The 20,920-nt window shown below is 39.3% G+C and overlaps 1 protein-coding gene across 1 annotated transcript in view; it reads left to right on the forward strand.

Moving 5' to 3' along the window:
* Positions 1–890: 890 nt before the first annotated feature.
* BPNT2 (3'(2'), 5'-bisphosphate nucleotidase 2) overlaps positions 891–20,920 on the forward strand; it is a 37,699-nt gene continuing 17,669 nt past the window's right edge. Inside the window, exons 1-3 of the mRNA XM_045896532.2 lie at positions 891–1,562; positions 18,796–18,958; positions 20,254–20,349. Coding sequence (XP_045752488.1) covers positions 1,173–1,562; positions 18,796–18,958; positions 20,254–20,349 — 649 coding nt within the window. The 5' untranslated portion in view covers positions 891–1,172. The remainder of the gene's footprint in view (positions 1,563–18,795; positions 18,959–20,253; positions 20,350–20,920) is intronic.

Here is a 20,920-nt window from a genome sequence, read left to right on the forward strand (position 1 = left end):
TATTCACTATGACTGCTAATTTAAGTGGCATAGAAGGCAGTTATATCTGTTACAGGCTTCTGCAAGTACATTTGGAGGGCCTATATTGACTCAAAGGTTACGTATTCTAGATTGACTGACCATCCTGTGATAATCTTTGTATCAAATGGGCTTTCGCAGACCTTTCCTCTTCGTGTAAAGTACGTGTAAAGTATCCTAAAAAAAAAAAAAAGAAAGAGAGAAAAAAGAAATGAGAGAAGTTCCGAGCGTTTTCTTTCATTATGAAAGTCCAGAATCAAGCCATGTTTTTCAGTCGCATAAAGGATGGTTTATAGTCTGGCAGATGGAGGTATAGGTTAAAATCTATATAAACATACAGATGTAAATGCATGCACATTTAGATAACCACAGAGAGACCAATACACCAAACAGCCAAGTGAAATTCTCTAGCACCGTTCACTGCCCACCTCTCCCAGGGCAGAGCAGCGATTTAAAGCTACAGGCTCTGTCTACCTACACAAGCGCCGGAGAAAAAAGGATACCGATCTCTCTGAAAATGGCTTGTAATTTCCTCCGTTCGTCAATAATTTGAGAGTGATGGGACGTCTAGACTAAAATAACGGCTAGAACTTATGTCAGCCATACATCTTCGTTCGAAGGGAGATTTAATTTAAAATTGCACAGGGCACTCAGCACCTTCCCTGCATGGAAAATTGCCCCGTCACAAGCAAGAACGATTCAAAAACCCGAACACTGCTCCATCCTGACTGAAAGAGGAGGAGCAATCCGGCGGCTCCCCGGGCTCGCCGCCCGCCGCCCCGCCCCCAGGGTCACCCCGCCCCGAGGGCGGAGCCTATATCGCCCCACCCCGCCCCGCCCCCCTCGCGTAACCCGGATACACACCCACGCTCCCCTTTCACCTCGTAGCCGTTGGCTAACGTGGAAGTGAGTCCCGCTGGCCGGCTGAAAAGCCGGGACCGCGCTGCCCGGGGCAGTTGGGCGCGCGGCACGGCGACGGTGGGCTTCTCGGCGCGGCTCGGCCTTTCCCGGGAGGGAGCAATGGGGCGCGCGGGCGCCGGCGAGCGGACGCCGGTGTAGGACGCGCGGCGCCCGGCCCGGGAGCGCGGCGGCGGCGGCGGCGGGCGCGGGGAGGCCTGTGAGGGCCGGCGCCCCGAGCCCCGGCCTCCCGCGCCATGGCCCCTATGGGCATCCGCCTGTCCCCGCTGGGGGTGGCCGTGTTCTGCCTGCTGGGGCTCGGCGTGCTCTACCACCTGTACTCGGGCTTTCTGGCCGGCCGCTTCAGCCTCTTCGGCCTCGGCGGCGAGCCAGGCGGCGGCGGGGCGGCGGGGCCCGCAGCCGCGGCCGATGGGGGCACGGTGGACCTCCGCGAGATGCTGGCCGTGTCGGTGTTGGCCGCTGTTCGCGGCGGCGACGAAGTGAGGCGCGTCCGCGAGAGCAACGTCCTCCACGAGAAGTCCAAGGGGAAGACGCGCGAGGGAGCCGAGGACAAGATGACCAGCGGGGACGTGCTGTCCAACCGCAAGATGTTCTACCTGCTCAAGACCGCCTTCCCTAACGTGCAGGTGGGTGCCACGAGCGCTGGGCGCGCTGGGAGCGGATGAGCGGGGGAGCCTCGGAGCGAGTTCCCAGCGCCTTGACTCTTCCGACGGCCCCAGGTCGTGGGGTCCTGACCCCCATTTTGCAGATGTGGAAATTGAGAGGCGAAGTTTAGGTGCTCAGGGTCGTACAAACAGCTGGCGGGTGAGATGGGTGAGGTTGCCGGTAGTCTGACTCAGAGCCTTTGCCCTCTGGCCCCTCCCGGGCTATGTGTTCATGCTTGTACCTGGGAGCTGGAGCTCTCGGTTCTGGGTGGGCCTTGATATCAGAAGGCTGTGAAAGTTAACTTCATTCCTTACTGCAGGCCCTTTTCTAAAACGAAGGGGTTGGACTAGAGCCCCCATGGCCCTCTATCCCTCCTTGATGTAATTGCTGGAAGGGTTGTGACTATGGAATACACGTTTTCTGCCGGATCTACCAGGAGCTAATTGAGGGCCAAGAACTGTGGAAGTCTTGTTGTGGAGCTGTTAATATGCAGGGCATTTGTGGGGGGGTATGCTCATGATTTACTTTAGGGGTAGAATGATCTCTTAATGGCATGTATTTTGGGGGCTCTTTAAAGAAGTGTTTGGAAGTATATTTCCCAGCAACTTCATTTCAGCCGTCTACCTGGTATTTTCTCCAGAGAATGAGAATTGAAGAACCTTTGCCTTTTATTTGGGTAGGTTTCTGGGGGAAGAAATTGACATTTTCTTAGATAAATCCAGAATTTTGAATTTGTTATTAGTACTTTTAAAATTCATTTTAGGGGAGCTGCTGTTGAATGAATAAAACTTAAAAAAAAAAAAAGTTGTAATTCCAGAGGAAGAGTTTAGCATAGTGTAGCAATACTTTATGAGTGTATAGTGTTAACTCACCTGACAGTAGATTTTGGCTACTGGGAAGAAAAATTGTTTCCAGTGGAATTCTGTTAATTAGATACAGTGAAATCTAAACCCCAACTTCTTTGGAAGGTATCTGACCTTTTACTGTTGTTATTGGAAGAGTTAGGAGAATATTGTCATTGTAGAATTTACTTATCTTGTGTAACCTTCCTTTCGGTCTGTCATATTATTGTTTTGGTTCTCTTCTGTCCTCTGTCATTTTTTCTTACTTTTTATTTCCTTAAAAATTTTTTTTTTGCAGGGGAAGGAACATTGGCTTCATATGGTGAGCTGCTGGCAATCAGCTGTAATTGACAGGAGAATTCTCAAACAAAACACCAAACATATTTTTCTTTTGCCCTACCCTACTTTATCATCACAAATAATACTTACCTTGTATTTGCATAGATGTTAAGATGTGCTTCTAAAGTATTTTCTTTCTCCAAAACACGTGTTCTTTTCAGAGTTTGTGGAAGAAACAGGAGTTTCAGAGAAGCTGATGGAGAATAGTTAAAACAGTAGAAAAAAAATCTTTTTTTTTTTTTAAAGATTTTATTTATTTATTTGAGAGAGAGAGAATGAGAGACAGAGAGCACAAGAGGGAAGAGGACAGAGGGAGAAGCAGACCCCCTGCTGAGCAGGGAGCCCGATGCGGGACTCGATCCAGGGACTCCAGGATCGTGACCTGAGCCGAAGGCAGTCGCTTAACCAACTGAGCCACCCAGGCGCCCAATAAATAAAATCTTTAAAAAAAAAAAAAAAAAAAAAGAAGTAAATTTTATTTATGCCAGTTTACGGATGGGAAATCCGAGGCTCATGACACTCCATAGTTTACATGAACTATCTAATTCTTCATTTTAGCTAGATCTTTAGGAGGCTACTTCAAATTTATAGTATAATTTCCTGGGGCAAAACATAAAATTGTAGAAGATTAAAAAGCAGTAGTAATAAAATATATCAAGCAGAGTTGAATTTTTTTTTTAAGGGTAAAAACAAAAATATTCTTAAATACCAAAAACATGGAAGTGTGTGCATGTGTATTCACATGTGAACTCCACCCCACCCCTACCAAACCTTTTGCTTTGGGTAACCTCCACAGGATTCTGCATTTGTTTTCTCACTTATTAACAAATGCTAAGGGAATAGCTGCCAAGGGTGGTGAGCTGCATCCTATTAAACATAAAAGCTAGGCTTTCAGAATTGCAGATGTTGAAGGCTCTGCCTTTATGTAAAATAACTTCTTGTTTTCTTGTGATTGTTTGAATGTTCACATGTATATCTTTAGTGTTGGACTTTTGCTGGAGTAGAGGAGGTTATGTTCATTTATACAGTGTCAAAGTAGCGTGGTGTCATGTTGAGCTGCCTCCTTCTATCACTATGTTGTTAGACTAGAGGCCAAATATTGTCATCTAAGTAGAAACTCAGCCCTGATTCTTTTCTTCCCTCTTGTCCTGCAGCACCCAGAATACAGTCTAAAATGTCTGGTTGTTTTTGAAGCCTCACCTGGATTTTTTTGTTAAGGAATTTAAGTCAAATCCCACTCAGTTGACTTCCTTATGGAAAATTAGCATTGAGAAACCACAAATACTTCCTTCTTTTACCTGGTGCCCTGTGCAAATAGGGAGAGGTCTCTTATTTTCTCCCACGATTTTCCTGTCTAGAATCAGAAGCTTGAGCTCTCCTGATGTTTACTTCTCAGTACAAGGATATACCAGATGTATATCTCTGTACACTCTGGAGTACTCAAGTGGGAGTGGTTTTACCCTTGGGGGACATTTGGCAAAGTTTGGAGATTTTTGCTTGTCACAACTGGGGGTGGAATGCTATTGGCATCTAGTAGGTAGACCGTAAAGAGCCCACAATGCACAGGACAGCTCTCCATAACAAAGAATGATCTAGCCTAAGTTTTCAGTTGGTGCCCTGGTTGAGAAGCCCTACTCTGCAGAAGTGAGTGTTTTCCTAAGAAAACTCCCAAGTTTGTCCCTGGATTTCCTTTTGTCTTCAGCCTTTCTTATGTTAGGGATTTTGGGAGAGTCCTCAGGGCAGTCTTTCTCCTCTTCCTAAACACTCTATGCTTGATTTTATTGTAAGAAAGTAATAGTAACTGCAGCCATTTGTATGATATTGTCTGTAATTATATCCTTCTGAATAGTGAAGAAAATGAAGGCTGACCATAGGTTTTGGAGTGATTTATAGCCACAGAACATACAAATTTGGATTTATAGTTTCAGTTTAACACGGAACTCTCAATGTGAGAAGCTCTATGTCCTCAACTTTACTTGTTCAAAGTTTTTGATTTTGAAAATGATTCATTTTATTTGAAGTTAAAGCATGGTATTCCAAGCTGGTTGGAGTCTTGGGTCTATGCTTTCCTTGACCTCTAGGATGGGAGTTAAATTCTTCTCTCCATAGGACTGCTCATTGGAAAAGTCTGAGAAGTGCTAATATACTGCTGAGAACACCTATCTTGAGGGGCGCCTGGGTGGCTCAGTCGGTTAAAGGTCTGCTTTCGGCTCAGGTCATGATCCCAGGGTCCTGGGATCGAGCCCCTTGTCAGGCTCCCTGCTCAGCGGGGAGCTTGCTTCTCCCTCTCCCTCTGCCTGCTGCTCCCCCTGCCTGTGCGTGCTCGTGCTCTACCTCCCTCCCTCTCTCTCTCAAATAAATAAATAAAATTAAAAAAAAAAAAAAAAAGGAACACTTGCCTTGGCCAGTCACCCACCTATGTGATCCTGGCCAGTCATTTCACTTCTTTGAGCTACAGTTTCCTCTTCTTTAAAATCTAGATAACTGGTAATTTGATAATTAGTGCAGACATAAGCATCGCAGACAGAAGAAAATCAGGTTGAAAGGAGCTGGCCCAATAGAGGTGGTAGTATAATAAATTCAAGTATCCTGATGGGTCTGAATCTGATGCACATTGGGGGAAATGACTGGAAGAAATGAGGAAGGTAAGCAGGGGCTGGATGGTATGCCAAACTCAAAGAGGTTTGGACCTGATCTTTACTTTAATCCTAAAGTACTAAAGAAGACCAGATTTACCTGACTTTTCTTGAAGCCTGCAGTATGCTTTGTTTGGGCTGTGGGCATTTGGAGGTGGGTGAGACCAGTTAGGGGTATGTTAAAATAGGCTGTGCAGGAGATGAGGACCAGAACTCAGGCAATGGGAAAGTTATGCTCAGCTTGGTTTACTAGCTAACATGTATTTAGTTCTCAGTAAGTAGCAAGCACTGAATTAAGCTTTTAAGCTTTTTATTTCCTTTATTAATGTATTCTTGACAACAGTATAGGAAGTCAAGTACTATTGCCTCCATTCTGCAGATACAGAAATTGAGGCTTGGAGAGGCTAAATAACTTACCAAACTTTAGACAGCTAGAAAATAATGTTAGGCCTGCAGAGAGATTCACTTCATGGTCTTAGAATCATCTCAGGTCTGTTTAATTCTATATATTAAGGCAGTATAGGAGGTATGACTACAGTGTACTTTTAACTAACCTGCAGTATTTTGAATGATTAGAAGGCCTCAGAGTTGATGCTTGGAGAATAGTTTGGAGGGAGTAGACTAGTTAGGAGGGTTTTTCAAGAGAGAGATGATACATTTTAATTTGGGGGTATGTTTGTAGAGAAGATAGAATTCGAAAGAGATGAGAGAATTCCTAAGGATGTTACAGAGGATACGATTCTATATCTGAATCTGGCTTTCGCAATTGGTGTGTTGCTGGAGATAAAGAAGAGTGAGGGATGACCTGTCCAAGGGGGCAGATCATGAGTGCCATCTTATTAGACTTATGAAGTTAGAGTTGTCTTTGATATGGCCAAGGGGACATGTTAAGGAGGTATTTGAATATTTGGGTCTGAAGCTCTGAAGCGGCATCTGAACTTGAAATATGAATTTGTGAGTCATTATTGTTGTGATATTAATTGGAACCCATTGTGGACAGGATTGCTTATGGAAAGAATATAGTGTGAAAGGGGAAGATCAAGGGCCTAAGGCCAAGGGTAACAAAATAGAAAATAATCATTTAATAATAATAGCAGCCAGTTTTTATTAAAAGCTTACTCTGTGTTAAGCACTATGCTAAGCTTGTTTGTTTTACCTATTCTATTTCATTAATTCATCCAGCGAACCCAGTAGGAAGATATATTTATCATCCACTTCTAGCAGCTCAGAAAGATTAGGTGGCTAGTCTAGGTAAGTCACATTCCCAATAAATTGAGGAGCTGGCAATGACAGAACATACTCTTAATGATGGTCCTGTATGGTGAATGGTCATTGGTGAACTTTGTGAGAGCTTGCTTGGTGGCTTGATGGAAAGGGAGCAAAATTGAAAAAGATGGGACAGGGGACAATGGAGGTAGTAAAGACAAAGCTTTTAAGAAATTGGACTTCTAAGGAGCTTGGCTGGGGTCTTATATGGGACTAAGACAAGTTTCTATGGATTTTTTTTTTTTTTTTTTTGGTGTTTTTAAGATGTGAGACACTAGAACATGTTTAATTAATTATAGGTATATGTTTGAAAGATGGTATTGATAGTAAAATGCTTCTAAAAAGGTGGAAGAAGACATCCATTTAGAAAATAGTTATTGAGTGTTCGCTGTGTGATAGGCACAGTGCGAGGCACTATATCTAAAAACTTTATGATCTTATGATTTACGGAGAAATGCAGTAGTTGGTGCCTTCTTAAAGCATTAACCAAAAGCCTCTTCAACCCCAAAGTACCCGCAATTTCATGTGAATAGCATTAATTGTGTTTTGAAGTCTTGCTTTCCTATTCTTCAGTTCCCTGTTGAGGACTGAGACAGGCAGTAGCAATGAGGGAGGGAGAACAGATTGAACGGAAATGGTTATGGGGAAGAAATGAAAGTACATTGGCAAAGAATAATGTTGTCAATGCAGAAGTATTTATTCAACACCTACTGGGCCAGACACTGGCTTAGGCAGTGGGATGTGGCTACAGTGTGAAGGAAATTGTGTCCTAGAACTCATAAAACTTAAGTTCTGGTGGATCAGAATAGATGGTACACATGTGAACAAATAAACTGATTTCAGATACTGATAAAGGTTTTGAAGAAGAAAAATAAAACCATGTCAGGAGAGTGAGTGGGCGCTTCTTCGTTGGCCATGGTAGTCAGGGCAGGCCATTGTAAGGCTTTGTCATTTGAACTGAGATCTGAATGATAAGAAGCAGGCTAGCATGAAGAGATTTGGGAAAAGTGTATATAGCAGAAGAGTACAAGTACAAAGGCCCTGAGGCCAAGGGACCAGAAAAAACATGTCTGGAGTGTAGGAAATAAGGATGCCAAAAGAGAAAGGGTACTGGGGCCAAATCATCCAGGCCTCACTTTGTAGGTGATGGTAAGGCGTCTGGATTTTATTTCTGTGTAATGAGAAACCGTTGGCAGGTTTTAAGCAGGGGGTGACAATACTCTGATTTAGGAAGATGGCACGTTGCTGGGTTGCAAAGGGAAGCTCCATAAAGGCAATGATTTTGTCCATTTTGTTCATTATTTTATCCTAGTGCCCAAAAAAGTTTAGAATATGTGGTCATTAATAGTTGTTGAATGAATGAATGAATGAATGCATCAGTGAATCCATTATAGGAGACCAGAGCGATCGAAGGCTATTTTAGAAATCCAAGTGAGAGATAGATGGTAGTTTAAATCAAGATTTGCTTGGTATACATAATTTCATGTATTTAGAATTGGGAGGTAGAATTTCCAGGACTTACTGGCTGGTGAAATGTGGAAAAGAATTGAGATAGACTTACTGATCTTGATCTTACCAGCTGTTTTCAAGGCTATTTACAGGATTTATTCAATTTGTAGGTGTGTAATGATAGTGGCAGGTTACAAATAGCAGTTGTGCAAAAGTAGATGAGGACATCGTGCTGATGTTTTTGTTCTCTTGCTCCATTTGTTTCTTACTAACCTGACTCTCAGGAAAGATGTTTTCAAATACAGTTCTATAATTTGTTAGGTCATACTACATTGAAAGGATATGGAGAAGCTGACTTGAACTTTAGGCAAAAATCTTGATCATAAGGCACAGTAGTTGCTTCCTAGACTTGGCATTGCCATTTTTGTAAACTGCAGGGGTTTGTAGTTTGTAAACTACTTTGTTGTTTCTGGTAGTCACATTTGTTGTTTAAGTTTATTCTGTGATGTTTGCATGGTGTTACTCTTACATTCATTCATCTGATGTAGCTTAGCACTGTTTATTATTAAGTGCATGGGCCCTAAATCCAAAGTACTTTAAATTGATGTCTGCAAGATGGTAGAATAGGGGTTCTCTACTGTCATACCCTCACAGGACATTGATTTGGGTACTCATTCACAGACAAGAGTTCCTTTGTAGGAGTCTGGGAGTCCAGCAGAGAAGTTCCAGTATACCATTGGGGCCAAAAAAATAAAAAAAATTTTTTTTTAAATCTTAAGAATAGATGCATTGATGAGAGTAAGAGGGATATTTTCACTTTGCTTGCATCACCCCTCCATCAAGGTCAATGCCAGGAGAGACCCGTGCAGCCTGCAATTTCACCCACAGGAGTGTGTGAGTGAGTCCTGGCTTTCCCAGCCAAGCAGGACCCTGCCCAAGGAATCCACTTCTGTCTCTTGTCACCTGTATTACTAAAGTGATCTTTAAGGCTGAGGGGTTGGGAGAGGCTGTGGGCACATAAACCAGGGCTCAGAACTCCAAAGGGATGCTATGAATCTCTTCATAGATATCCATCAGGAAGGCTGCCCACGAGCCACTGAGGAGTCCTTACCCTCAGATCCCCTCAACTGGCTCACAGTCCCCCTCAACACTCTATATGCCTTGCCCAAACCCACCCCACTCACCCACGTTGGCCTGATTTTAGCGTGTGCTCCTGTAGATGGTGAGACAGAGCCTTTGCAAATGGCTGGCAAACAAGTGCAGAAAGCCAGCATAACTGCGGAATTGGGAAAAGGTTCACAGACTTGAGTATTTCAGGGTACCACGCTAAAGAAAACAAGCCTGACCTGGCTTTGTGGGATTGAGACAAAGCATATAATCTTAATGCCCTCCAGGAGGGAACAAAAAGTGTGTAGAAGGTACATCCATAGAAGAGGTCAGAGAAAGCCTCAGAATCCCACATCAGACTCAAGGTAAGATAGCTCTCTCCCAAGGCCAGTCAGTAAAGACTAGGGGAGATAACTCCTTCTTCAGATGTGAAGGCAGCAATGCAAGACTTCAAGGAATACAAAAAAAAAGTAAGGAAATACAGCATTGCCAAAGGAACATAATTTCCTAGTAACTAGACCCCCAGCCCCCAAATAGAGATCTACAAATTGTCAATTCAAAATAATTGTTTTAAGGAAGTTCATTGAGCTTAAGAGAACATAGACAACTCAAAGAAATCAGGAAAACAATACATGAACAAAAGGAGAGATAACAACAAAGAGAAGTTAAAAAAAACACTAGAAATTTTAGAGCTGAAGAATACAAGAAATGAAAATGCAGTAGAGAGAATTGGCAGAAGACTTGATCAAGCAGAAGAAGGAATCCACAAACTCAGAAACAGATCATTTGAAATCATCCAGTCAACAGAGAAAAAAGAAAATAAAACAAGTGAAGAAAGCCTGTGTGCATTATGGGGCACCATCAAGTATAACTATTTACATTTTGGGAGTCCCAGAGGAGGAGAGAGAGAGAAAAGGGCAGAAAGTTTATTTAAAGGAATGGTGGCTGAAAACTTCCCAAATCAGGGGAGATAGGAACATCTAGCTACGTGAAGCTCATAGGTCCACAAATTCAACTCAAAGAGGACTTTATTGAGATACATTATAATAAAACTGTCAAAAATCAAAGACAGAATTTTGAAAGCAATAGAAAAGAAACTCATCTGATACAAGGGAACCCCCATAAAGCTATCAGCAAATATTTCATCAGAAGTTCTATAGGCCAGGAGAGAGTAGGATGATCTATTCAAAGTGCTGAAGGAAAAAACAAAAAAAACCTGCCAACCAAGAACACTTAATTTACCTTGTAGCACTCTCCTTCAGAAATGCAGAATAAAGACTTTCCCAGACAAATAAATGACTAAACCTGCCTTACAAGAAATGTTAAAGGGAGTTCTTCAAGCTGAAATGAAAGGATGCTAAATAATAATGTGAAAACAAAGTATAAAACTCACTGGTAAGTATATAGTGAAATTCAGCGTATTCTAATGTAATAGTGGTGTGTAAATCATTTAACTCTAATATAAAAGTTAAAAGACGAGTATTCTTTAAAACTATAGCTACAAAAGTTTGTTAATGGATATGGAATATAAAAATACGTTATATCAAAAACATGTTGTGGAGGGAGTAAAAGAGGGAAGAGTTCATATGCAATCAAAGTTAAGTTGTTATCAACTTAAAATAGACTGTTATAACTATAAGATATTTTATGTAAGTCTCATGATAACCACAAGGCAAAAACCTCTGATAGACAAAGGATACCACCATGGGAAATCATTAAATCACAAAGGAAGACAGCTAGAGAGTAAGGAAGGAACAAAGAAGCTACAAAAAACAAGGAAGCAATTAACAAGATGGCATTAGTAAGTCCACACTTACTAATAATTATTTGAAATGTAGATGAACTAAATTCTCCAATCAAAAAACAGAGCAGGTGAATGGATTGAAAAAAAAAAGACCAACTGCATGCTGGCTACAAGAGAAACACATTAGAGACACACATAAGATCAGAGTGAAGGGATGGAAAAAAAATATTCCATGCAAATGGAACCCCAAAGAGAACAGGATAGCTATACTGCTATCAGACAAAATAGACTTTGAGTAAAAAACTCTTGACAAGAGACAAAGAAGAATTTATGTAATGATAAAAGGGTCGGTTTATCAAGAAGATAAAACAATTGTAAATACATATGTACCCAACATCAGAGCACTAAATATATTGGGCAAATATAGATCTGAGGACAGAAACAGACAGCAATGCAATAATAGTAAAGATTTCAATACCTCACTTTCACCAATGGATAGATCATCTAGACAGATCATCAGTAAGGAAATAACTTGCACTACACTTCAAATTGATAAAGGCACTGTCAGATATATACAGACCATTTCATCCAACAGTAGCAGAATACACATTCTTCTCAAGCTCATATGGAATACTCTCCAGGGTAGATACCATGTAAGGCCAGAAAAAAGGTCCTAACAAATTGAAGATTAAAATCATAATCAGAGGGCGCCTGGGTGGCTTAGTTGGTTAAGCAACTGCCTTCGGCTCAGGTCATGATCCCGGAGTCCCAGGATTGAGTCCCACATCAGGCTCCCTGCTTGGCGGGGAGTCTGCTTCTCACTCTGACCCTACCCCCCTCTTGTGGTCTCTCTCTCACTCTCTCAAATAAATAAAATCTTAAAAAAGAAATCATAATCATAAGTGTTTTTTGACCACAGTGGTGTAAAACTAGAAGTCAATGACAGGACAAAAACTGGAAGATGCATAAATATATGAAAATTAAACAATATACCCTTGAACAACCAATGGGTTCAAGAAGAAATCAAAAGGGAAATGAAAAAAAAAAATCTTGAAATTAACAAAAAAGGGGCACCTGGGTGGCTCAGTTGGTTAAGTGTCCGACTCTTGATTTTGGCTCACGTCATGATCTCAAGGTTGTGAGATCGAGTCCTGCACTCAGCTCAGAGCCTACTTAAGATTCTCTCCCTCTGCCTCCCCCTTTCTCTTTCTCCCTCTAAAAATTAACAAAAATGGAAGTACAACATACCAAAACTTATGGGATGCAGCAAAAGCAGTTCTAAAAGGGAAATTTATAATGATAAGTGCTTACATTAAGAAAAACGAAAGATTTCATTATACCTAATGAACTAATTTATACCTTAAGGAACTAGAAAAAGAGCAAACTAAGCTCAAAGTTAGCAGAAGGAAGGAAGTAACAAAGGTCAGAGCAGAAATAGAGACTAGAAAAGCAATAGAAAATACCAACTAAGAGCTGTTTTTTTTAAAAAGATTAGATTGACAAACCTTTAGCTAGTCGGAGATAAAAGGTTTCAAATATATAAATTCAGAAATGAAAGCATAAGCATTACACCTGATACTACAAAATGCAAATGATCATGAGAGACTACTATGAATAATTATAGGCCAACAAATTCGATAACCTAGAAGAAACGGATCAGTTCCTAGAAACATACAACATACTAAGACTGAATCATGAAGAAATAGAATACCTGAACCAACCTATAAGGACATTGAATCATTAATCAACTTCCCAGTAAAGAAAATCCCAGAACTAGGTGTCTTCACTGATCTACCAAACATTTAAAGGAAAATTAATACCAATCCTTTCAAATTCTTCCCCCAAACTGAAGAGGATGGAATACTTCCAAACTCATTTTATGAAGCCAGCATTACCCTAATACCAAAGCTATGCAGGGGCACTACAAGAAAAGAAAATCACGGGCCATTATTCCTCATGAACATAACATGCAAAAATCCTCAAGAGAATACAAGCAAACTGAATTCAATAGACATTAAAAGGATCAAACACCATGATCAAGTGGGATTTATCCCTGGGTTGAAGGACGGTTTACATATATGAAAATTGATCAGTGTGATATACCACATTAACAGAATGAAAGATAAAAATCACATGATTATCTCAGTATAACAATATAAATATAAAAAGCATTTGACAAAATTCAACATTTTTTCATGATAAAAAAACTCAACAAATTAGGTATAGAAATACACCTCAATGTAATAAAGGCCATATGTGACAAGCCCACAGCTAACATGATACCCATTCATGAAAATCTAAAAGCTTTTCTTCTAACATCAGGAAGACAAGGATGTCCACTTAGCACTTCCATTCAACATAGTACTGGAAGTCCTAGCTGGAGCAGTTAGGTAAATAAAAGAAATAAAATGCATCCAAATCAGAAAGGAAGAAGTAAAATTGTGTGCAGAGGACATGATTTTTACATATAGAAAACTAAAATTTTTAACAAAATACTATTGGAACTAATAATAATAACCCTATAAAGTTGTAGGATACAAAATCAACAAACAAAAAACAAAACATTAATAACAATGAACTATTTGAAAGAGGAATTAAGAAAATTCCATTTATCAAATTTATCATTCCAGGATCAAAAACAATAAAATACTTAAGAATAAATTTAAGGAGGTGAAAGATCTGTACACTGAAAACTAAGTCATTGGTAAAAGTAATTTAAGAAGACACAAATGGAAAGATGTTGCATGTCTTGGATTAGAAGAATTAGTGTTGTTAAATTGTCCATGCTGCTCAAAGCAATCTACACATTTAGTGCAATCCCTATCAAAATTCCAATGGCAGTTTTCAATGATATAGAGTAAATAATCCAAAATTCACATGGAACCAGAAAAGACCCAAGTAGCTGAAGCAATTTTAAGCAAGAAGGACAAAGCTGGAGGCATCACATTTCCTGACTTAAAATTAATTACAAAGCTATAGTAATCAAAACAATACTGTAGTGACATAAAACATACACACAGACCAAAGGAATAGAATATAGAAATAAATCCACACATACACGTTTAACTAATCTTTGACAAGGCATCAAGAACATACTACAGGAAAAAGATAGGTTCCTCAATAAAGGTGCTGGGAAAACTGGTTATCTATATGCAAAAGAATAAAACTGGATCCCTATCTTACAACTCTCAACAGAAGCTAACTCAAAATGCACAAAAAATTTAAACATACCACCTGAAACCATAAAGCTCTTTGATACTGGTCTTAGCAATGATTTTTTTGGAAAAGACACTAAAAGTACAGAAATCAAAAGCAAAAATAGGGGCACCTGGGTCTGTCAGTTGGTCAAAGCATCCAACTCTTGATTTAGGCTCAGGTCATGATCTCAGGGTTGTGAGATTGAGCCCCGCCTAGCATGGTACCTGCTTAAGATTTTCTCTCTCCCTCTCTATTGCCCCACCCTCTAAAAAAAAAAAAAAGCAAAAATAAACAAGTGAAACAACATCAAGTTAGAAAGCTGCACAGCAAAGGAAACAACTAAAGGAAAAGGCAACTATGGAATGACAGAACATATTTGTAAACAATGTATCTGATGGGCTAATATCTAAATTATATAAGGAATTCATTCAATTCAATAGCAAAAGAATAAGTAATCCAATAAAAAATGGGCAAAGGACCTGAATATACATTTTTCCAAAGAAGACCTACAAATGACTGTCAGTTATATGAAAAGGTGTTCAACATCACTAATCATCAGGGAAATACAAATCTAAAATACAACTGAGATATTACTTCACCTGTTAGGATGGCTATTATTAGACAAGAGGTCAATGTTGGCAAGCATGTGGAGAAAAGAGAATTTTTACCCCATTGGTGGGAATGTAAATGAGTATAGCCATTATGGAAAGCAGAATGGAGGTTCCTCAAAAAATTAAAAACAGAACTACCATATGATCCAGCAATCCTACTTCTGGATATATATCTAAATGAAATTAGTATCTGGAGATATTTGCACTCCCATGTTCATTGTGGCAATAGTCACAATAGCAAAAATACGGAAATGATTAGTTAAGTGTCTGTCAGTAGGTGAATGGATAAAGAAAAAGGGTATATATGTATGTATGTGTGTGTGTGTGTATATATACACATAAGTATGTGTATACACACACACACACTGAAATGTTATTCTGCCATTAAAAAGAAGGAAATCCTGCCACTTGGGATAACATGGTTGAACCTGGAGGGCATTATACTAAGTGAAGTAAGCCACACAGAGAAAGTATTGTGTGGTATCACTAATATGTGGAATCTAAAAAAAAAAAAAATGTTGAGCTCATAGAAACAGTGATTAAAATGGTGATTGCCAAAGTCTAGGGAATGAGGGAATGGAGATGTTGGTCTAAGGGTGTAAACTTTTAGTTATGACTAAGATGAGTAAGTTCTGAGCATCAAATATACAGTCAGATGGTTATGGTTAATAATACTGTATCATATACTTGAAATTTGCTTCAAGAGTAGATCTTAAGCATTCTCACCACAAAAGAAAAAAGTAAATAAGTGATAGATGCATTAATTACCTTGATTATGGTAATCATTTTATAGTATATACATATATCACATTATCACACTGTACACTTTACACATATATTTATATGTATGTATATATGTATAGTTTTCTCAGTGAAGCTGGGGGGGAAGAGCCAAATATGTCACCAGTGCCACAGTCTTAGTAGTCTAACATAATAAGTTAATAGTAAGTCTTGATATCTGGTCAGGAAAGTCCTCCCACCATGATATTTCTTTCTTTCTTTTTTTTTTTTTTCCTTTCTTTCACCAAAATGGCTTGCTCTTTTTCCAAGAAGGGATTAAAAAACAAACAAATCTGTGGGGTTTTGATTGGAGTTTTCATTAAATCTATAGATTTACTGATAGGAGAATTGAGAGTTGAGAATGGAGAATGTTCTCCATAGTGCTTTTGCACATCTTGGGTAGTTTTATGTCTGGAGAATTTACTTCTTTTGTTTAAGTGGCTTCCATTTTTATGTTAAATACTTTTAGTATTTGTCTCTGGTATATAAGAAGTGCAATTGATTGTTAAATATTGATCTTATATATCTAGAGACTTTGGTGTTATTCTGTAATTTATCTACAAGTTCTTTTGGATTTTCACCAGTTGTATGTTACGATTTCGCTTCTTCCTTTCTATCTCTGTACCTCCCTACGTAGGCCACCCTCCTTTAGCTTTCTGCAATGGCTAAGACACTCTGTACATTGTTAACAGAGGTTATGATGGAGGGCAGCTTACTCTGTGTCATGCCTGCAGTGTCCTTCACCATTGGGTTTCCATTATTGTCAAACCTCATCCTTTCTTCTTGGTTTACTCAGCTCCTTTCTTTTTGGCTTACTCTACTCTAGCCCTACTGGCCTCCTTGCTTGCTCTGAGTATAACAGGCACACTCCCACCTCAGGGCCTTTGCATTTTTACTCCCATGGGCTGGAAGGTGCCTTTAGATAGATGCCTGCTAGGCTCACCTCCTTTAAATTGTCATTCTAATACCACCTTTTCCTTAGCTGCCCTATCTTTGAAAACAAACAGCAACTTTTTTGCAGCATATTTTGCATATCCTATAATTTGCCCATTGCAAATGTCCAGTTCAGTAGTTTTTAGATTTGCCAAGGTGTGCAACTTTTGTCATTAATCAGTTTTAGAACATTTTCATCGCCCTAATGATATACCTGTGCCCAATTACTGCTAATCTCTGTTCCCACCCTTACCCCAGGCAACCACTAATCAACTGACTCCATAGATTTGCCTGTTACAGACATTTCACATAAATGGAATCATCTAGTATGTGATGTCTTGTTTCTTGTTTATTTCACTTAGCATATTTTGGGGGTTCATCAGTGCTATAGTATGAGTAGTACTTTTTTTTTTTTGGCTGACTAACATTTCATTGTATGGATGTACCACATTTTGTCTATCCATTCATCTGTTGATGGACATTTGGTAGTTTATAATTTTTGGCTAGTATGAATAATCCCAGGCACCCTATCTTAAAGAATAACCCTTCTTCTGTCCTACAGCACACTCTTCCCTGCTACATTCTATGTCTCCTTGTTGTCACTATTCAGCATATCACATTTTACTTATGTATCTTGTTTATTGTTTATCTCCTTCTCCAGAATTTCTGCTAAGCTCCACAAGGGCAGAGATTTTTGTCTCACATTGATCACTGTTACACATCAGGCCCTGGAACTGGCAATCAGTAAACATTTGCAGAATTGATAAAGGAATAAGTGAATGGATGGATTGGATGTTTACACCGTATTAAAAATATTTTTTGATTTAAGTGGCTTAATGTTTCTGGAATATTACTATTTTTAACTTTCTCCCTGACAATTTGGGATATGTCAAGGCACTTTCCAGAGATTGCTGGTATTTGTAGGGTTTTCACCGTGTGTGACTTTTTACTTATATAGGTGTCAGTGTTATAATCACTTTGACACTCTAGTTTGGGGTCTGGGCATGGAATCACATGCAGTATAAACACAGTGATCTGCTGTGGAAAGGGAGCTTGTCCGTCTGCCTTCAGCTCGGTCATGATCCCAGGGTCCTGGGACCCAGTCCCACATCGGGCTCCCTGCTCAGCGGGAAGCCTGCTTCTCCCTCTCCCTCTCCCACTCCCCCTGCTTGTGTTCCCTCTCTCACTGTCTCTCTCTCTGTTGAAAAATAAATAAAATCTTTAAAAAAAAAAAAAAGAAAGGGAGCTTGTCAGAAAGCATAGCACCCAAAAGCCTGTCCTGCTCCAGTCTTTCTACTGGAAATTCCCATCTTGGGGACATTTTTTCTTGCATGTGTATGTTATGATTTGATAGAGGGAGTCTTTTGATAAGGTAGTATTTAAATAAGGTTGACAGTCTGTTATTAACCTCATTCTTAAAACACAGTCAGTTCTTAGATTTGCCTCATTGGTATGTCCTTTATTTACAAAGGTAAATAAAATTCTAACACATTAAATCATTGTTTTATAAACCAAAATGTATTTTAAGTATTCATTAAGAAGCTCACTGTTGAAAGCAGTGGTTTTCTACTCACCCACACCTTTACATATCTTATGATAAATCAGATTTATTTTATATTTTAACATTGTTTCCTAGTAAATAAAAATAGAAAATTTGACTTCAGCATTTTATCCTGTGACATACCTTTGGTTTATAATGAAGAGAAGACTGATCTTTTTTTTGTCCTTTTGGATTACCCGTCTCAGTTTTGTTTACATTTTATAATGTACTAGTTTATGATCTATTTCATTATTTCCAGGTTTCTTTTTTCTATTGATCAAAGGTATATTTTAGATGATTACTTTTCTAGAATATTGTGTCTCTTAGCATTCATCATTTCTCTGTTTTAAGGCATATTTCTTTTAAGTCCATTGTCCCTTTTCTTTTCCTCTTATAGTTGATTGCATTCAGTTCAATGTTCCATAATATTGTCAGTCTATTTTCACACTTTAGATCTACTGTTTTTTATAAATATCATTAAGCTTTAAATAGTTTGTTTCTTAGTTTCTCTGTATTTTTCTATAATTGGATTCTCTGTCTTCGGCAACAGACAGCTTGAATATTGGATTGGAAGGTACTTGAAGACCAGATGTTGCTGGAATTTCTTTTATATGTGTCCATTTTACAGTGAAATGCTTCAAAATAAAAATACTGATTTACCTACTTTCAGTTTGTGTGATTTGGTCTGAAATGTTTTTCTCTTTTGTGTTTTCTCAGGTGGCATTTTTTTCTTTCTAAATTTTTTAACTGTCATCTATTTTTGGTGCAGATAAATACTGAGGAACATGTGGATGCAGCTGATCAGGAGGTTATCTTATGGGATCGTAAGATTCCTGAGGACGTCCTGAAGGAAATAGCCACCCCTAAAGAGGTACCAGCAGAAAGTGTTACTGTCTGGATCGATCCACTTGATGCTACACAGGAATATACAGGTGACTTTACATTAAAATTGATCTCAGGGCGCCTGGGTGGCTCAGATGGTTAAGCGTCTGCCTTCGGCTCAGGTCATGATCCCAGGGTCCTGGGATCGAGCCCCACATCGAGCTCCTGGCTCAGCGGGGAGCCTGCTTCTCCCTCTCCCTCTGCCTCTCTCCCTGCTCATGCTCTCTCTCTCTGTGTATCTCTGTGTCTCAAATGAATATATAAAATCTTTAAAAAAAAAAAAAATTGATCTCAAACTTCAGATTGCCATTATATATTAGAGAACCAGAACAAAGGCAGTTAGTATATACTTGGTGGTAAATACGTTACCGATCTTACACAACTTTTCCAATTAGATTTTAAGACAGACAACTGGATTAACGCAATGCGATATGAAACCTTTGAACTGGATCAGTTATTCTCAACCTTTACCCCCAGCCCCAAAACCAGTATATTGTGGCATACTCCTATTGATGATAGCGATTCACTGTTTCACTGATCCTTCAGAGAAGGGAGATTTTTAGCAGTCACAGCAAAATCATTCCTATTAGACATCTATTTATTGAAGTGTTTGTTTATAGATGGAGTTATATATTGAGGTGTGAGTTCAGGTATTTATTTATATAGCCAGAATACAATATTTACTTGTGATTTGGGGAATTTAGGTTTTATTGCGTATACATCTATCTTTGGAATTCAGAATAGTAAATCCTAGGCACCCAGGGGTAATTAAGTAGGAAAACAGAGAATTACTGCCCTCATCTCCATTTTCTTTTGTTTTTTTACCTAGTCCTAGGTCAGATTTCATTTCTGTAGCTCCTCTCTAATGCCTTGTTTCTTACCCAGAGATAACCAATTCCTGCTTTTTCTCTCTTTTGTTGGTGTATATGGTAGTTAATTGCTTATCTATGTGCCCTCCTTCTAGATAGTAAGTTCTCTGAATGTGGGGCCTTCCGCTTTTTCATCTTTGTATCCTAGTCCTTAAGCACTGAACTTGACCGTAATAGACAGTCAGTAGGTAACTATTTGGAGAATAGGAGGAAGATACAAGGTGTCTAGTAGTAACTGAAATTAGAAAATATTTTGCAGAAGTAGGTAATAGAAATAGGGAATATTGAGGGTTTTTTTAATAATTTTTTCTAAACCAGAATTGGCCTGATCATACACTAGTGATAATATTTAGTGAGTGCATATCTTGTGCAGGGACTATTCTAAGTATTTGACTTGATTTTCAAATTTAAAACTAAAATTTTAAATTATTTTAATAATTTCTGTTATTGGGTTTTTGTGTTCTTTTTCTTCATAGAGGATCTTCGAAAGTATGTCACTACTATGGTATGTGTGGCTGTGAATGGTAAACCTGTGCTAGGAGTGATACATAAGCCATTTTCTGAATATACAGGTAAGAAATGCACTAGAGCTTTCAAGAGTTAATGTTATTAAATCATTCATCTATAGTACTTACTGTCCTGTCACAATCTCAGCTGTAGCTCACTAATTATTAAAGTCAATCCCCTAGCATACCTCTCACTCTTTCATTGGATACAGTGAGGATTTTGTTGTTGGATATGATACTATATGATGAAGCAGAGCTTTCTAACCTTTCTTTAGAGGATAGAAACTGACTGACAATGAGAGATAATGTCGAGGAATACAGTTGGGCACAGACTTCCCAGCAGCTGAGTTCCTCTCTGTTTCTCTTGTGCTGTTGCTGGGGATAAGGTCCAGGGCTCTTACACATTGGATTCTATGTGGGTTCTGAGATCCACCATCAAGGGGCCTTAGCCAAATCTGTTGTCACATCAGGAAATGAGCTTGATGTTGTGGTGGTTAAGGGCAATGGCAGCTTGGCAACCTCAGCGTCAAAATTGGATGGTGTTATGGTGAAAGTCTTACTAATCAGGCTAACTCTAGTGTAGCCCTGGACACTCTTCAGAGTTCCATTTGACCCTTGTCTACCCCACCTTCTTGAT

This window comes from Mirounga angustirostris, unplaced genomic scaffold (genome assembly GCF_029215605.1).
Source record: "Mirounga angustirostris isolate CCGP_5_RB_7025 unplaced genomic scaffold, mMirAng1.0.hap1 SCAF_4, whole genome shotgun sequence".
In the NCBI taxonomy this organism is placed as follows: domain Eukaryota; kingdom Metazoa; phylum Chordata; class Mammalia; order Carnivora; family Phocidae; genus Mirounga; species Mirounga angustirostris.